The sequence below is a fragment of the Chelmon rostratus genome, chromosome 14 (assembly GCF_017976325.1).
Source record: "Chelmon rostratus isolate fCheRos1 chromosome 14, fCheRos1.pri, whole genome shotgun sequence".
Lineage (NCBI taxonomy): Eukaryota > Metazoa > Chordata > Actinopteri > Chaetodontiformes > Chaetodontidae > Chelmon > Chelmon rostratus.
The window spans coordinates 4,105,141-4,122,289 of NC_055671.1; the positions used below are offsets into that span (position 1 = coordinate 4,105,141).

At 42.1% G+C, this 17,149-nt stretch overlaps 3 protein-coding genes across 5 annotated transcripts; 2 read left to right on the forward strand and 1 right to left on the reverse strand.

Moving 5' to 3' along the window:
* Positions 1-1,481: 1,481 nt before the first annotated feature.
* p2rx5 (purinergic receptor P2X, ligand-gated ion channel, 5) lies at positions 1,482-8,462 on the forward strand. The gene is made up of 12 exons (XM_041951893.1): positions 1,482-1,612; positions 3,201-3,345; positions 3,623-3,694; positions 3,856-3,931; positions 4,257-4,341; positions 4,529-4,609; positions 5,564-5,705; positions 6,253-6,386; positions 6,516-6,609; positions 6,686-6,751; positions 6,911-6,999; positions 7,101-8,462. Exons 1-12 carry the CDS (start codon positions 1,482-1,484, stop codon positions 7,369-7,371), a joined length of 1,386 nt encoding a protein of 461 aa, XP_041807827.1. The 3' UTR covers positions 7,372-8,462.
* Positions 8,463-8,492: 30 nt separating this feature from the next.
* On the reverse strand, positions 8,493-10,422 carry emc6 (ER membrane protein complex subunit 6). Of its 2 annotated transcripts, none has more exons than XM_041951896.1 (2): positions 10,247-10,422; positions 8,493-9,280 (listed from the first exon to the last, which is right to left on the reverse strand). In XM_041951896.1, the coding sequence occupies exon 2, from the start codon at positions 9,247-9,249 to the stop codon at positions 8,917-8,919; it is 333 nt and encodes a 110-aa protein (XP_041807830.1). In that variant the 5' UTR covers positions 9,250-9,280; positions 10,247-10,422; the 3' UTR covers positions 8,493-8,916. The 2 variants fall into 2 exon arrangements, with proteins under 2 accessions (XP_041807830.1, XP_041807828.1); XM_041951894.1 differs by having other exon boundaries at positions 8,493-9,283.
* Positions 10,423-10,990: 568 nt separating this feature from the next.
* On the forward strand, positions 10,991-17,132 carry shpk (sedoheptulokinase). Of its 2 annotated transcripts, none has more exons than XM_041952544.1 (8): positions 10,991-11,142; positions 11,235-11,376; positions 12,744-12,918; positions 13,010-13,162; positions 13,413-13,588; positions 13,912-14,112; positions 14,287-16,301; positions 16,338-17,132. In XM_041952544.1, the coding sequence occupies exons 1-7, from the start codon at positions 11,005-11,007 to the stop codon at positions 14,679-14,681; spliced, it is 1,380 nt and encodes a 459-aa protein (XP_041808478.1). In that variant the 5' UTR covers positions 10,991-11,004; the 3' UTR covers positions 14,682-16,301; positions 16,338-17,132. The 2 variants fall into 2 exon arrangements, with proteins under 2 accessions (XP_041808478.1, XP_041808479.1); XM_041952545.1 differs by having other exon boundaries at positions 14,287-16,281.
* Positions 17,133-17,149: the final 17 nt, after the last annotated feature.

Here is a 17,149-nt window from a genome sequence, read left to right on the forward strand (position 1 = left end):
GTGTGCTGCAACTTATCCAGGATTGGTTTCACCTGGCTTGATGAATCCGTGTCTACTTATCCTGGCTTGGTGTTTGTGCAACCAATTAAGCCTGAACTCTTTTGTTTTGGATTGGTTGAGCCAGGCTCAACAAGTTATCCTGGATGTCTGAATCCTACTTTTGTCCAACAGGCCCCTGGACTCTGAATCCCAGTTGAAAAAGCTCAATAGAATGAAATTAAACAAGTCACTTAGAGGACTCCAAATATTACTATGTTCACAGACTTTCAGTGAAGAGTGAATTTTCACATGAAACCACTAGAGGTCACAAGCTGACCATTAGTTCTCCCAAACTAAGGATCTATCAATTTCTAATTGAACAGTTTCTTTCCCACTGTATAAATCTGTTAAAAGTGAGCATGCCTGTCCAGGTGAGCTCTTTACAAGTTGTTTTGTAGATTATAAAGGTGATTAGATTTTTCTTTACAATCTGATAGGATATTGGTCATGGTCCAAAGCAGTTGCTTTGCAGATTTCCAGAGCTGGGTTGATGATGATTTTGCACCTAAAATGAGCAAGTGAGAGGATATTGATGTATCTCCGATAAAGAATGACACATTTTTAATGCTGTTTTACAAAAAACTGACGGTCTAAGATGAGCTAAAGTCAGAGCTTTCCTCTGGATACTGATAAAAGTCAGTGATGACAGTACCAATCAAGGTACCTCATGTAGCTTTTAAAAAAAACTTACTTTGTAAGGTGTGATGCATTCAACATTCAACATGGTACTACTGATGCGACATGTTCCAGATACTGTGGATGGCTTTCCTGCCTGTCCTCACAATCAGCAGCTGCCTGTCCTCTCCCTGTGAATGCATTTGTTTTTAATGTCTGAACCTCCACAAATCCATGTTAGTTTTGCTCTGAGCGTGCAAAAGGACACAATTTCACATAATAATGATTTCTATATAAAAGCTGTCAGGCAGCATGAACACCAGAGTAAATTTTGCAGAAATGGCAGAAATAGCCTGTTATTTAGTTGGACTATTTTAAGTGATGAAATGACTTTGATAGGTGTCTGTATGTGCAGAGCATGCCCATCCTCACCCACCAACCCCCCACTGCACTTTGCCCGCCACTGCTTGTTGCCCACAAACATACAAAGTTTGAAATGAAATGAAAGATGATTGCAGTAGCTTAATCCTATTTATTTAATTTTACTGCAAATTTGGTAAAGTGTTTACAGTAATCCTCAATGTGAATTTACACATACACACAGGAGTGATTATCATGCTGCTCCGCAGACTGTGTGAGCCTCCCACTTTGAGAAGGAGTGAGAACTCAAACCGAGCACAATGTGTGGCAGAGGGGCTTGAGAGCGGACGGAGCTCTGAAGCCCCTCTCTCAATGGGCTTGCCCGCTGCACGAGAAGTGTAGCAGCTCTGTATATCAGCTGGGAGGCAGCGAGCCGCCGTCTCACTCGGGCTCACCGTGCGGGAGGAATGGCAGGCTGGGGGGGCTTCTTCTTTTCTCTCCTCAACTACAAGACAGAGAAATATGTCATCGCCGAAAACCGGAGGATCGGAATATTATTTCGACTCTATCAGCTGGCCGTGCTGGGATACATAATCGGGTGAGCTGCAGTGCGTGGTCCCCCCCTTTTTCCAAGCGTGGAATCGAGTAACCTTTCAGAAAGTGATTCACAAAGTTAAAAATAGTTGAGCTTGTCAAAGTGTCGACTTTGTTGCTGTTGCTGTTGTTAAAGCGGCAGCGCCACAGTCTGTTTTGTCTGTTTCACATGGTTGGGTCTCAGAAAGGGTTTGTGTGGGTGAATTCATTAATGTGTCAAAGTGCTGTATAGACAGGAAGCTGTCCTGCCCCAGCCCTGCCTGATGTCACGCTGTATGGGAGAGAAATGCTGAAAGCTGAGCAGCTGACAGGGACAGTATGGTGAGGGTTAATAGCATCTGCTTTGACCTTTACAAGTGTTTGTGGAAGTTATTTCGAACTGGAAGATGACAAAGTTAGTGGCTGCAGTGTGGTTATAAAATCAGATGTGGCTCTGTGGCATGCAGGGTGGCTTAAGGAGGGCTGCTCATGGTCATATGTGCTGATCTTACTGCCATGACATGTCTCAGACTGAGTGGTCACCCCCAGATACATAGATCCAAAATAGTTGAATATAGTCGCAGTGAGGATGCATGAAATATTCAATGATGAAACAGGGCCGTAATTCTAATATATATGCAGGGGGAACCCCCTGCCCCCCCATTTGTTTATATGTGTGTGTGTGTGTGTGTGTGTGTTTATATATATATATATATATATATATATATATATATATATGAATGTAGATATAGATACAGAATTTGTACTGTATATTCAATAAATAAGTATAGTAGAGAATATTCTAGGTCAAGATGACACTGACAGATGGGCGGAACCAAGAGAAAACGGCGCAATTACAAATCCGTCTACTTCAGCACCACAGACAGCACCTGTCAGGCTGCTGATGTTTAGATCCTGACGTGCACAAACTTCAGTCAGATAAAGGATCAAGACCAACATATTGAACTAAACCACCACTCTGTCCCTGCACTCTCTGCTGCTGGGGGATGGAGTCGGGGGATGGAAGGGGAACAAGGGGGATGCATTTTGGTCATTCTGCTAACAAGGGGGATGGCAACCCCCCTCAAATCACCTACTGGTTATCGTCTCATAAAGTTACATTAAATTCTTGTCAGAATGTTAGCGACTAGCATATCTTCCATACATTAGACTTGTAAAACATAGAAGTATAATCCCATGTATTAGTGATTTCTTGAATATTTTAGGATGGCAGGATCCCTTGGCAGATCTGGTGTCCCACACACACAGACACACACACACACACACACACATACACACCCACGCACACCCACACCCCCTCACCCCACCCAGTGCTGGCTCCATGGCCACTGGTCAAGGATACATTTGCACATTAACATTACTCCTTTCATCTGCCACATGCTAGTGAACACATTTAATGACAGTAATATGCGTGCTGTCAGCCCGGTCGACACATTCACAAACAGGCTACTCAACAAGGGCTTGCAAATTCCACACTGTTGCACCACAACCATGAACCACCAGAATAAAAGGACTAATAATACTGAGATGCACCTAGTCAGAGGGAAAGCTCGAAAACTTAACACACTCTGACGTTTGGATGAATGTCTCAGGTGGGTGTTTGTGATGAAGAAAGGTTATCAGGAGAGAGAAGAGGCCATCCAGTCCTCAGTCATCACCAAGGTTAAAGGTGTTACACTTACCAACAGCTCAGGCCTTCACCTGTGGAGCGCTGAGGATTACGTCATACCCCCAAGCGTGAGTCCATCTATCTATCTATCTATCTATCTATCTATCTATCTATCTATCTATCTATCTATCTATCTATCTATCTATCTATCTATAAAAGCACCAGTACTACTGTCAGAGCATCCCTAATTATGCTGCTGTCAAGACAGATTACGAGGCTGTTGAGTGTGGATATCATTAGCCTCAGCATCTGTCTCCACAGATTTAAGAATATTGAGCTTCTTAGAGGTGTAATTTGTTTAACCTTTTGCTTCTCTACCTCACTGGATCTAATTTTATTTTGTAGGGTGAGCAGGTGTTCTTCATAGTAACTAATTACATAGAGACCCCCAATCAGAGGCTCGGGTTTTGTGCTGAGGTGAGTATACAGAGGAAGAGCAATCTCATTATTAGCACTTTTTATTATATATATATTATTTTCATCTTAATATCTGAAGTGATGCCGGGTTACACTGTGCCTGATAACCATGTCCACACCATTACATTTTCATATCCAGCAGCATTTATTTGATCTCACAGAGTTTCAAGGTGCCAAATGGACGATGTCAGAGTGATGATGACTGCATGGAGGGGGAGCCTGTAATCGCTGGCCATGGTGAGGATCGCTCTTTGTACTGGGCTTGTGGAAACTTTGCAACTCAAAATCCGACCAGTTGTTAGTCTGTCTTAGACAAATGTGAACAATATTTATCACATGACTCACAAGTGTCATGGTTTGGCTTCTATTTTAAACTGCTGTAACAAAGTTATGACATTTTAATGGCTCATTTATCATTTTCTGGTTTCAACTGTGCTCTCTAAAACATAGACATTACACGTGCTTCATCACACAACGGTGCAAACATTAACAAACCTGATCCGATTTGTTTAGTTTGGAATAAACACTCAAAGCAGCCAGGACTCTGTGCTCTCTCCATCAGGAATCAAGACTGGCTTGTGTTTAAACAGCACTGGGACCTGTGAGATTCACGCCTGGTGTCCTGTCGAATACAGCAAGAGACCCGCGTGAGACCTCTTTCTCTCTTGCAGAACTTTGGAAATTTGCCATTTTGTGCTACTACTCTGACACTCGGTCTGATCCCTCACAGGGGCCGAGATATTTCACAGGTTCTATTTATTACTAATACAGCCTGTCAGCTCCACATGTTTTGTTCTGTTTTTTCACCCAGCCGCCTGTCTCTTTCATTTCCAGAGAGCCCTTACTGAGTGAAGCTGAAAACTTCACCATCTACATCAAGAATTTCATCCGGTTTCCAAAGTTTGAGTTCTCCAAGTAAGTGGTGCTGATTGCTGGTGTGCCTATGGTCCCAAGGCATCGTGGCATAGATCACAGAGCGAGATGAGGGATATACGTGTTCCAGTGGCTGCTTGAAATAACTTTAGGGTGCAGAGAGCTTTCTATTTATACCAGCCTGTGCACTGCACTCAGTGAGGCAGTGAAACAGTCATCTGAGACGTCCTTGACGGCAGGCCTTGCCCCGGACAGGTGTCAGATCAGATGGGGCTAGCCCAGAGAGCTGCTGCCTTGTCTGTTCAAGTCCTGCAGGAAAGCAGAGAGATGCCGCAAGCCACGAATAATTCATCAGGATCTTATTCTAACTACACAGCCAACTCTCCTGTGTTTCCTCACTAATCTTGATTTTCTTGAAATCCCTCTTAATGGTTGTCATAGAAATGGCTGGCAACACTACACGTCCTACAACCTGACACATCCAGTTACACTGTGCGTGGAGCCAGAGGGTGCAATGCCTTGACTGACAGACACACACTTTAAATCTGTGTACTGTTGGTTTGTGCATAGAGGAAAACTTTAGAGTGAAGACCCTTTACTCAAATACTGAAATTCAGTCACAGTTAGATATGAAGTGCATTGTATCTTGACACATGCTACGTATATAGGCTTATAGTTCAGTCAGAAATAATGGTATTAAGAGATCGTAAAACACAGTGTAAGAGCTTTCTATGGTTAAGCAGTCATGAAGTAAGATAAAGATCGAAAGGTCAAAGCCAATATGAGAAGGTGGCAGGATTCAGTCACTACTGGTTGGCAGGACCAAGTTTCTGTCTTTCTGCCTCTGCTGCACTTCTGCTGGAGATTTTCCTCTTTAACTTCAGTGGAAAATTGCCCCTTTCCCTGGATAAAAACCGAACGATACATGATGTTCAGAGTTCCTGAAAATCTGACATTTGGTGCGTGTGTTTCATGTCTACTGTATTGACCTCTTAGGTCCAACGTCCTTGAAACCTCTGACGACAGCTACCTGAAAAGATGCTCCTACGACCGAGAGAACAATCCGTACTGCCCCATCTTCCGCCTCGGGGAGGTGGTTAGCTGGACTGGACATGACTTCCAGGACATGGCTGTTAAGGTACAAAATGTAAAAATGTGCCAAGGGAGTGATTTCAGTTCCTGGCTTCCTCACAGTGATTTGATAATAAACCACAATTGACCATCACTTCTAATTATGGAAATCCACTTTAGCTGTTAACGATTGCACTTCTACTCCCAATTTGTTTCTGTGTTTCCATGGTTTTGGGAGAAAATCTATAATTAATCCAAATTGACCCATGCAGAGCACAAACACTCCCTGTGCGTCAGGGTAAAATACAGTACAGTTGTGTGTCAACAAGCAGCCACAGTCTTTGGACTGAACATAAAGATGGATTATAGCACAGGAGTGCTAAATTAAAAAGAGAAATCATTGTCCAATATGGATGGATGCTTCTCCTACTACTGTGAAAAGGGCCTGTTGTTATTAGCTGGTATAGTTTGGTGACATCACATATTTCAATCAGCCAATAAAATTGAAAACACCTGGCTGGGTGTGCAAGGCCTTTAAAGGATGAGAACACGAACTGGAGTTTGGAATCTAATGATGTGTGTGAATATAACCAAAAGCTGTTCTTGTCCATCAGGGCGGGTCTGTTGGTATTCTTATTGAGTGGAACTGTGACCTGGATAAGGACTCTTCACAGTGTAATCCACAGTACAGCTTTACCCGTTTGGATATGAACTTGAACAACTCGGTCACATCAGGATATAACTTCAGGTATGTCCCCTCAGGCATTTGAATAGGAAATAGATCTGTCAATCCACCCACTGCCTCCACTCTGTTTCGTGTCTCACCTGTTTTATTTTTGCCCTTTACACCTTTTATCAACTGATTTTTCCCCTTCAGATACACCAGGTATTACAAGGATCAAAATGGTGAAACCTATCGCACCTTGTATAAAGTGTATGGGATTCGCTTCGATATAATGATCAATGGCCAGGTACAGCAGTGATAGGAGGTTTTTTTTCTATTCTATTCTAGTAGACTTGCATTAATTGTGTGTTCTTGTTCTGCAGGCTGGAAAATTCAATATTATTCCCACAATAATTGCCATTGGTTCTGGTGTTGCTCTGCTGGGTTTAGTGAGTAACTTACTAAAAAATTACGTTTATGTCAATAGATGCCTTGAAAAATGTTATATTACAATGCCACTAGAGGCTGACAGATGATCACCAGGAACAAAAAAAAAATTCCCTGCAGCTTGTGAAAATTCACTTCTTATATGATTTTCCGTCTTTTAGGGAGCCTTTGTATGTGATATGATACTACTGTACATGATGAACACAAGCTCCTTCTACCGAGAGAAGAAGTTTGAAATCATCAACTTCAAGTATGACTAACTGTATTTACACAAATTGTTAAGATGGGGCTTTTTAAGTCAACCATTTTGCACCATCACATTTATTGTCTCTCTCACACTTAATGTAACAGGAAGGACCGGACCAAACCCAAGGACATGAAGGCAGGGCAGAAGGAAAGGAGATCCAGGAAACCGGCTGCAGAGAAAGGGGCCGCCAACTCATCTAAAACTGCAGAGGAAACTAAACCCACCACAGGATCTTCTGCCACTGCAGAGAGCCAGCTGCCTGTGGACAGTCGGGGTCCCACCATTCCACGCAACACAGGACAGCGATACTCTGCCCTTATCTCTCCCCAGGGTGCAGAGCCAAGGCATCATATCACTTTCTCTTCACACAATTAAGTTTGCGGGCAGAGCAAGAAAAATCACCTGCAGTGGTCCAGGTTATGTTGCAAGAGGTGGAACCAAAAGCCAGACTTATGTTCACCTCTCACCTCCTGGCACGACTGCTGGCATGCCACTAGCCTGAATGATTCTTGCCCTGATTCAAGATATGTTGGTTCAGAGAAATGTTAATGTTTCGCACTGTGCAAGTGGGCCAAGACACTGCTGTACAAGTACACAGAAAGGTGGTTTTCAGTGGCTGGGTCAGGATCCAAAGGTGGGATGTGGTCAGATTACAACAGGTCCATAAATAATGATACACTAAAGTACTGATAATGCTGAAGCAATTAGCAGGGTGATACAAAATGATTCATCTAAGACTTTCAGTGAATAACCAAATGTTTGCAATTATTGTCATAAAATCTGTGCATCTATCAGGCATTTTGGCTGTTGATCAGACTAATTAAGCATCATTTCCAGTTCGAGTAATATATGATTGGCCCCAGTTTTTATTTTTGACATTTTATGGTATAAATTGTGAAAATCAAAGCAAAAATTCTAGACATGATAGATTAATTTAAAATGAAAACTGCAAGCCTTCATAGTATTCCAATAAAGAAAAGGAAATCATTTCTCAATATCTCAATTTGTAAAAATACAAAGACAAAATGTTTAAAAGAAAAAAAAACAACCTTGGACACAATATGCAAGAAATGTATGAATGGTCTTAAATGTTGGTATTTCAGTCAGATGCATCATGTACCTGTGTTGACGGGCATTTGCGTGTAGTTTAACACTGCTGTATGGTGAGCTGGCTCTGCTGGTTGTAACATTGATATTGGCCACAATGGCTACAAAACAATCTTGTTCACAACATAATGTGTTTGTGAAGCTGTGGACCGCAGTCCTGATGTGCTATGAGTTTACTGTGAATGGACAAGTTCACTGGTGATGTACTGGCTGATAATGAATGGCGCAAGATGTTGAAGTGCATGATATTTCCTCCCACCTGTTTGTTCTTCCTGTTTCTATTTATTGAATAGTCTTTATTGTTGAAAGCAAATGTACTTGTGTTGATTTCATGATGTCAACATATGACTCTGCCTGAAAGACAAACTGATTAATAATGTATCAAAACATGTTGTACAGAGGTATTTATTTCAATCAGTAACCAGATTTGTCATAACTGAACCACAGTATTGTACATGAAATGTAATGTCAAGTGCTTACAACTTGTGCAGATGTTATCTGTTTTGATCTATGTTACACTAAAACCTACATTATCATAGCTGCTCTTATCCTGGTACAGATGATACCAAGCACAGAGCAGAAGTTATAGGTGAAATAAGGTCATAGTCGCTGCTTAGTGTGGAGCAGGAAGGATAAGAAGACTTTCATTCTGCATAATATTATTGACAGATCCTCTTTTTAATCAACAGTTCATAATGAAAAAATCCAAAGTCTTTCACTAATGGCTTATCTACAAACAGCAGGACAGACAATATTATTGGTTTACGTAGCATTAGATAGGATTAATTAAGGGGTAATTTGTGGCAGATCATTTTAGTACACATGCACCATCCCATAGAGGAAAGTCCAGAACAGGACGTAAGTGAAAAGGCCTCCAACAAGACCTCCGGTGAAGAGCAGCCGCCTTGATTTAAAGAACTTGTTCCATCGCCGTCCAGCCTTGAGAATGAGCAACAGGGACAGGAGAAAAGCGGAGAGGAAATAAAAAATAAAGCCATAGAGTCCCGTCAGCCCCAGGATGCCAGCTGTTGCTCCGGATAGAGCGGATACAGAGGTGCGGCAGTAGTCCAGCACGGCGGCGTTGCCCCTCACAGCTACTTCACTGATGAACTGTGGTCCCTCTCGTTTGGCTACAACTCCTGCCATCTTGGCTCTGGTCAACTTTCACAGGAAGGTTCTGCTGTTTCAGGAGAGATTTACAGTACAAAATAGCTACATTTAATTTAATAATGTACAAATGTACAGATTTGAAACAGACCACAATGTTACGGTAAGGAGGCAGACATTGAAGTATTTACACCATGACATTCATTTCACAGGTATGGAGACTAGTTAGTTTGCAGTTAAAGATTTTATGCACAAAACCTATGAGATGATAAAATGCAGAGGACTGCTACAGATTGAACAAGATTGAAATTGATTACCTTAAAATCAATTCCACCTCGACCAGCTACATGAAAAAGGCTACTTACACACTACTGTGTCCATAATAAAAGCAATAGCAACAATAAAAATATAATGACAGATCATGACTGACAAGGGCCACTGTGCTACACAATGACTACTTTCTCTTTTAAAAAACAAATTTTGCAAATAACACTTTAGTATTATACTGCAGTAATATGTTTAAGGGGAACTTGGAGTATTTCTCATACTGACTGATTTTTTTCAATTAGTTAGCAAGTCCATATCTAATATACATTTGAAAAACTAATTTGTTACCGACCGTACGAATTTTAGGTGGCCTACGGTTAACATGATTCAATCAATCATTTGGACAATCGATTGACCAAAAAAAAGAGAGAGAGACAAAAATCGACAGAGGTCTAGATACATGAATCCCCCCCTAATATGAGCGATAAAGCCAAAAAGAAAAGCTGTCAATGAGCTTTGGTCGATGTTAGCTTAGCTGCTGTGCTGATCACAAAGCAACGTTCGCTAATACCGACATTTTAAAGCCTTGGAGACAAATACAACCACATAAAACACCAAAAAGGACACAAAAGGGGACGAGACTACACAACCCTGGGTAGTTTGACTGCACAATAACCTGTTTTATTTTAACATTCTTATCACCAATGGGGCTAACGGGGTAGCATTAATAGCTAGCTCTCGCTTGCTGACGGTAACGGATTATTCTCACCGGAAATAAAGGCAGGGACTCGTCGGCTCCTCACAGCGCGATTACAAAAACATAATCTGTAAGAGTAACTTCACAGACTTGAATATTAGATTGTTTTCATGGAATGTCAGCTGATATGGCATTGAAACGGCACATTCATTCCTGTTGGGATGACACTCCAAGACAAGGGTCGGCCATGCTTCTTTTCAATGCATTGTGGGAACAGCGTAAAAAAGAAGGCGACGTCGTGGTGCGTTCTCTAGAGTAGGAAATTTCACTTTACAACTTCTCGATGAACATGTCAACCAAAAGGACCTTCTCGAGGCACTGTATTTTAGCATATAGGTAAACTCATTCTCTTCTAACGCCCAGTTTCAGCAACAACAAAATGGTTCACAACAACCCACAGAATAAAGCTTAATTTAGTAGAATTTATAGGAAAATTATTTTTCCCTCTTTAAAACAAAAACATCAAGACAAATGTAATCATTAAATTATTGCAATTCATTTGTTTTAAGTTTTTAATTTCTCTAAACACATAGATGCTGACTTTATATATTTCTGTTTGTAATGTTTTAAATCCATTAAAATTGATCATGAATGCGAAAAAAATACTGAAATATAAAAATGCATATGGCCCCTAACATTGAGAGCGATTACGTTCAAACTGATGTAAAACTTCCTATTTTCTACGTCAACATGAACGCAGCAGCTCTGGCTGCGCTTTGTCATGATTATATCGTACAGCTGAGTGGCAAAGTACAGTGTCATGAGTAATAATGTCTACCTATATCCTGGGTATAGACGTGGGCACCACTTCGGTAAAAGCCGTTTTATTAGAAACTGGCTCCAGGTCGGTGGCTGCGAGTCACGCTTTGACAACTACGTCAGATATAATCGACAATAGCGGGATAAAGGTGAGTGCATTCACGTGCCACACAACTTCAGTGACACTAACGCTGCTGTGTTTGTCCTGTGTGTAACCTGGCTGCGTCCCTACACCACGCAGGCGAAAGAGCAGCACACCGGCCAGATCATAGACACTTTGAACCGGTGCATCGGCCTGCTGCCCGGAGACAAACTGCAGCATGTCAGCAGCATCGGGCTGTCCGGACAGATGCACGGGGTTTTATTCTGGAAAGGGAAGGGTGGTAAGTCTGCCGCTACCTGCCTGCCTGCGTGCACAATGTGGCATTTCACAACTTGTGGTAAATTGTGTAACAACGGCTGGTCATACGTCAGTAGTCTGAGCTGAAACTGAAGCAGCAAGAGATGGTGAGATTATTTTCGGATCCCCAAAATGTGGATGCACGTGCAAAACTCTAGTAATTCCAGTCAGAATGTGTGTTTATGCTGGCGAAGTCAAACACAAACTAACAAAGAAATATGACCGTGAAATAAAGAGAGGTTCCAGGTCAGAAGAGTCTGGGCCCCGCAGCTACTGTGGTGTCTGTTAATGGTGTGGCCCCTACATTTTCACACCCGACAGGCTGGTTAATCTCATGATCCTTACAATTGTCCCAATATTGGAGGCCCTCATCACACTTGAAGATATCAGGTTTTGCTATCATTATTATTATTAGTAGTAATATTCTTAGGGAATTACTGACATTTAAACATGTGTGCTATGCTGACTAATGATGGCTATGAATGAATTAGAGAATAAAGCGATTAAATTGTTTACAATATAATTGCAGATCCTCAGATGAAACTTGAGCTATTTCCAAAGAGCTCCTTTAATTAATCTGCTCCTGTCAGCAGAGGGTGGGGACCGCAGACAGACAACAGCAGTGTTTTTGAGACTCAGTATGAACTTACATTAGCAGCATCAGGGAAGAGTGTATACCAAGAACTGTCTTCTAATGGAAGCAAAAGGTTATTCTCACTTCCCTACTGTGTGTACTTTTTATAATCACAGATCAGTTAGTAATGACTGTGATTCTTCTGGATAAAGTTGAGAAAAATCTCTCGCGCATATATGACTGTTAACAATCCCTTCTGTCTTCAGAAACTAGTCTCTAAAAATAATTTGCTGTTTGATTTGGACGACAGTTTTCATAATGTTTAACCAGACCACAGGCTTTAGAAAAACATTCACCAGTAATGGCCGTGGGGATGGGATTTGTAAGGAAGCCCTCAAAAAAGAGAGAGCACAGTGTGTTCAGACTGCTGAATTACATTGATTATCCAGTCTGTAATACTAATGATGACCTTTAAGATGCTTTTTAAAAATGGACGGAGGAGCTTGGCAGTTAGAGGTATGCGAACATAAGAGGTTTTCTGCTCATAACTCCTCTTTTACACAGAAACGTGATTGGCCCATTGTTCCTCTTTCATAACTATGTTGCCCTCTACTGGTTGCATTCAGAACTTGATCTGAAAGTAGGTTTGTAGTCAGAAAATCTACACTACTGGTATCCAAGCAAAACCAAAACCATTCAATCACATGCCATTTATTTTGTCATGTTTTGGTAAGGCTGATGTTAAGGTCTGCTGTATTTTTCTGTGTCTCTTGCAGGTTGTGATTGGTCCAACAGGGGCTTCTTCACAGCCGGAGACACCAGTCAGCTGATCACCTGGCAGGATGGCCGCTGCAGCAGTCACTTCCTGTCGTCGCTTCCAAAGCCGGACTCACACCTTAGTGTGGCCACAGGATTCGGCTGTGCCACTATATTCTGGTACATGAGACACAGGTCAGCACGAACATTTTAAGAACCCCACGTAGAGCCCACTGCATCATTCGGCTTTTTGAGTGAATCCTAATGATGTGTGGTTTCACCGCAGGCCCGAGTTCCTTGAGGACTTCACAGTAGCGGGCACCATCCAGGACTACGTGGTGTCCATGCTGTGTGGTTTGGATGGGTGTGTGATGACACCTCAGAATGCAGCCAGCTGGGGCTTCTTCAACACTTCCTCCAACCAGTGGAATATAGACATGTATGTTCAGTACAGAGCTTCCTGTTATAATAACACCTCACATCTGTGCTGAAGTTGTTAGCACATTTTCTTGATAAGTGACAGCAGTTCAAGTACTAAACGCATGAAAATGTTGTATGGCTTGTGCATGATTGGTGTTTAACTACAATCACTAAACACTTTTTTGCAGTTTACTGCAAACTTACGGTGTCTGAGTTGTTATGCGTAACCTGCATTTCCTAACAAGCCACTCTGTGTGTGCATGCTCCAGTCTGAAGGGTGCCAGCTTCCCCTTGCACCTGCTTCCTCAGTGTGTGCCATCTGGTGGCTTGGCGGGACAGACGTGCTCTGACTGGCATGGCATCCCTGCTGGTACGCCAGTAGGAGCTGCCCTGGGAGACTTCCAGTGCTCTGTCTACTCCTGCATGAGTGCACGGACAGATGCAGGTGAAACAGGAAGTGCAGTCATCTCTCTGAGACCAGGATCACACTTGATGCAGTGAATACATTGTTCTTTGACAGTCAATGCACTTAAAACTGAAGAATGCATTATGGCAGTACCATGGCATGTTGCATAAAAAATATCCTATTTTAAAAAAAGTATACAGCAGTAAATACCCCTTAGTTAATTTGTGTTTGAATGCACACAGAAAACAAGCCAATTATACATCAAGTGTCATCCTGCCATCAGTGTCTCTTGCATGTCATGTTTGGTGCTGTTGGTTCACAAGCTTTAGATGTCAGTTTGTGTCTTTCTCCTAATGTCACAGTTCTTAACATAAGCACCTCGGCCCAGCTGACCTTCGCCATGCCAGCTGACTTCAAGCCTCCAGCTTCTCCTCAGCCTGCCTCCTCCATCTCCTACTTCCCCTATTTTGAGGACTCATACTTGGCGGTGGCTGCTTCACTCAACGGAGGGAATGTGTTGGCCACTTTCGTGGAGATGCTCACTGCGTGGATGAAAGAGCTTGGTATGTATTTTTAGACACGCTAGTAGGCTTTGAGTCAGTTTTTAACAGCACTGACCACAGAGAGTTAAGAGTGCAGCTAATTGATCACAGTAGACAGATGTCAAAATGACGCAGATTATTGCCATCAAATGTGCTTCATCCAAATGTCAGTTTGCTCCTTCACATCCCTCACAGGTGCAGAGCTGAGTGATTCGTGCTTGTATGAGAAGCTGATTCACTGCGCCCTGAATCAGGAAACGAGCGACCTCAGGGTGAGTCCTACCATCCTGGGAGAGAGACACAACCCTCTCTGCCTGGGTCATGTGACCAACATCTCCCCTACCAACCTCTCTCTGGGTCATTTGACCAGGGCGCTGTGCCGCGGAGTCCTGGACAACATCACCTCCATGATGCCTGCAGAGTGTCTGCAGCAGGCGGGCGTCTGCAGGATTGTGGGCAGTGGGAGTGCTATCGCCCGCAATGAGGTGCTAAGGCAGGAAGTGGAGAAGGCGTTTCCTCAGCCAGTGGTATATGGACAAAACGCAGACTCTGCCGTCGGCGTGGCCATGGTCCTCTGTGACCTACACTGAATGAGTGATCCACAAAGGGACCCTGGTCCATTTACTGAATGGTATCACTTTGTTCAAAAAACAGAACCATAAGGCAAACTGGAATTCTGTAACATAACTGTTTTGCTCAGTGGGACTAAAAGCAAAAGCTGTGTTTGTGAGGACATGGATCAAACACCTTGTGCATCCTGTGCCTCACTATGAGAGGTTTTGACATTTTTTTGGACCAAAAGATCAAAGCTACCTAATAATTAACATAGAGACTCAAACTATGAATCCCTCTTCAAACATTTTGCCTCTCTGTGACTGAACAGCTATAAGGAATATGCTGGACTCCATCTTAACATTAAGTTGCATATTTTTTCAGACAACATGAAGCCGCAGTAGAGTTTATAGCATGAAATATTTCAGCAGTTTGAAGTGATCAAAGATAAATGTAGGTTTTGGTGTCGGTGGAGAGCTTTTTTTCAACAGCTGCCTTTTTTGCAAAGGTGCTCATCATTCATCAGAAATGATGAAGAGCTGGTTTGTCCAGCAACCTCACTCCAGCACAATACAGTGCAGCAAAAAAACTCGAGACCAGACAGGACGACAGTCAACATTTCACGTCAACAAGAACTGAAAACCGCTTCTGTGGCAGTTCCTGCTACTGTAGTTGCCTCCAGGACCACAGTCTGCCATGATGACACACACACACACACACACAGAGTCACAAGGTGAAAACAATCACGGCTGGTTATTAGCTGTACAAGCTAACTTGGAGAAAAATCCGAGTGGATGCAGGGAGGTTCCCATCTGAACTCCCTCATCTTCATGTCACTTCTACAGTGTGTGGCTGCTGAAGGGGTTGAATCGTGTGTGTGTGTGTGTGTGTGTGGTCTGGCTGTCTTTGGGTTACCTGGCTTCACTGCATCTAACATCGGAGATCCTGGATAACTGGCTCTGTTAACTCCTGTTCCTCCTCAGCTATGTGTCAGTCATGTGAACAAGCAGAGTTTTTAATTACAAGCCAATCACATGCAGCATCAGGAGAGCCATGACCCGAGTATTTAATATGAGATGAAATGTAACAATGACACCAGTGGGAATATGGTTATTATATATCCACCATATTATGTACAATACAATCATGCAAGTAGAACAGAAGAAGAAGCTACAGACACAGTAGGAATATTAACCACACAGTAAAAGGAGAGCAATAATGATAAGTGAATTATAGGTTAAGTTAAAAGTATAGCTGGTCTGTGCAGAAAATAAGGCCTGAAGAAAGAAAATCAATGTGTGATGAGATGTATCTGGAAAAAAAGGCACTTATAATTCACTGAGCTAATTAACAGTGTGTTTTCTGATAAATTAGTCAATGAGAACACTTAATTTCCACTATCTACTTGAGTCTAAAAAGATGTAATACTTAAAAGTCGACACTGTCAGGGCTCCTGCGGTGAATGTAAAACAAATGTCTGTGTCTACCATGAATATGGAAAACAAAGTGATTCTACTGATATCTCAAAAATCTTTATCACTGCTTTACTGTAAGCTTTTGTCCACATGGGGATCCTGAAGGAATTTAGACAGCATTTGTCCAGGAAGCTGATTGGCTGTTTTGATCTGATCTTCTGAGGTTAACCTGCTCCGGAGCAGGTTAACCGGCTGCACGGTTAACCTGCTCCGGAGCAGGTTAACCGTGCAGCCGAGGTAACCATGGTGATCTGCCTTGTTTTAAAGTGAACCAGCGTCATGACACCAGAAGACCGGAGATAAGCCCAAAGACAGCTAATACAATAATCGTCGTGATGCAAGTGATTTTTTTTCCATCAAGCTGTAATTTAGATGGATGATAAGTGCTCTGTCTTTGCTTCAGTCTTCATCTTCAGCTTTGAAAGTCTCCTGCTCGGAGTGGTTAGATGTCCTTGATGGTTGTCAATTTTTAATGTTCATTTTGCTTTAAGCACTTCTCAGCTTTGTTTTTAAGAGGGTGATCTTAATTTTATTAGCCAGTCAAGAATTTATGTTGCCTCTGCTGATGCTGTTTGTCATTACTGAATGCTTGTTTCATGATCCAGCCTAGTAAGAATCATGAAGCTCAAAGTAATAATGAAATAAAGAGACACATATTTTAACTGAACTTTTTGGATGGGCAAGTCAATGCTGATGTTTACAAAGAAAAAAGTTGCATTTATGAGAAAATTTATCAGATAAGATTGGACGATCATGGCAAACCAGCATTTCACATGGAACATTTCTAGCAGCAGTGATGGCTTCATCATTTTTTGTAATGGTGAGCAAATACAGTAATAATTCTCCTTGTAAATACAGTTGTGAAAACACGTGACATCAGTGTTATTAGTATTGCCAGCCATTCATTGTAATAGATGAACATTTCATTGAAATGACCACAGCTGTGCATTTATTTTTCTCCAGAGGACCAGTTGTTCACACCTGATGTAATGTTATTATGGTACTAATAAAGCAACTCACCTTGTCTCAAA

Coding starts and splice junctions, on each gene's coding strand:
- p2rx5 (XM_041951893.1), top strand. CDS start 1,482: ATGGCAGGCTGGGGGGGCTTCTTCTTTTCTCTCCTCAACTACAAGACA. Junction 3,932..4,256: donor GCCTGTAATCGCTGGCCATG/GTGAGGATCGCT, acceptor TCTCTCCATCAG/GAATCAAGACTGGCTTGTGT. Junction 5,706..6,252: donor TCCAGGACATGGCTGTTAAG/GTACAAAATGTA, acceptor CTTGTCCATCAG/GGCGGGTCTGTTGGTATTCT.
- emc6 (XM_041951896.1), bottom strand. CDS start 9,249: ATGGCAGGAGTTGTAGCCAAACGAGAGGGACCACAGTTCATCAGTGAA.
- shpk (XM_041952544.1), top strand. CDS start 11,005: ATGTCTACCTATATCCTGGGTATAGACGTGGGCACCACTTCGGTAAAA. Junction 12,919..13,009: donor TTCTGGTACATGAGACACAG/GTCAGCACGAAC, acceptor GTTTCACCGCAG/GCCCGAGTTCCTTGAGGACT. Junction 13,163..13,412: donor AACCAGTGGAATATAGACAT/GTATGTTCAGTA, acceptor TGCATGCTCCAG/TCTGAAGGGTGCCAGCTTCC.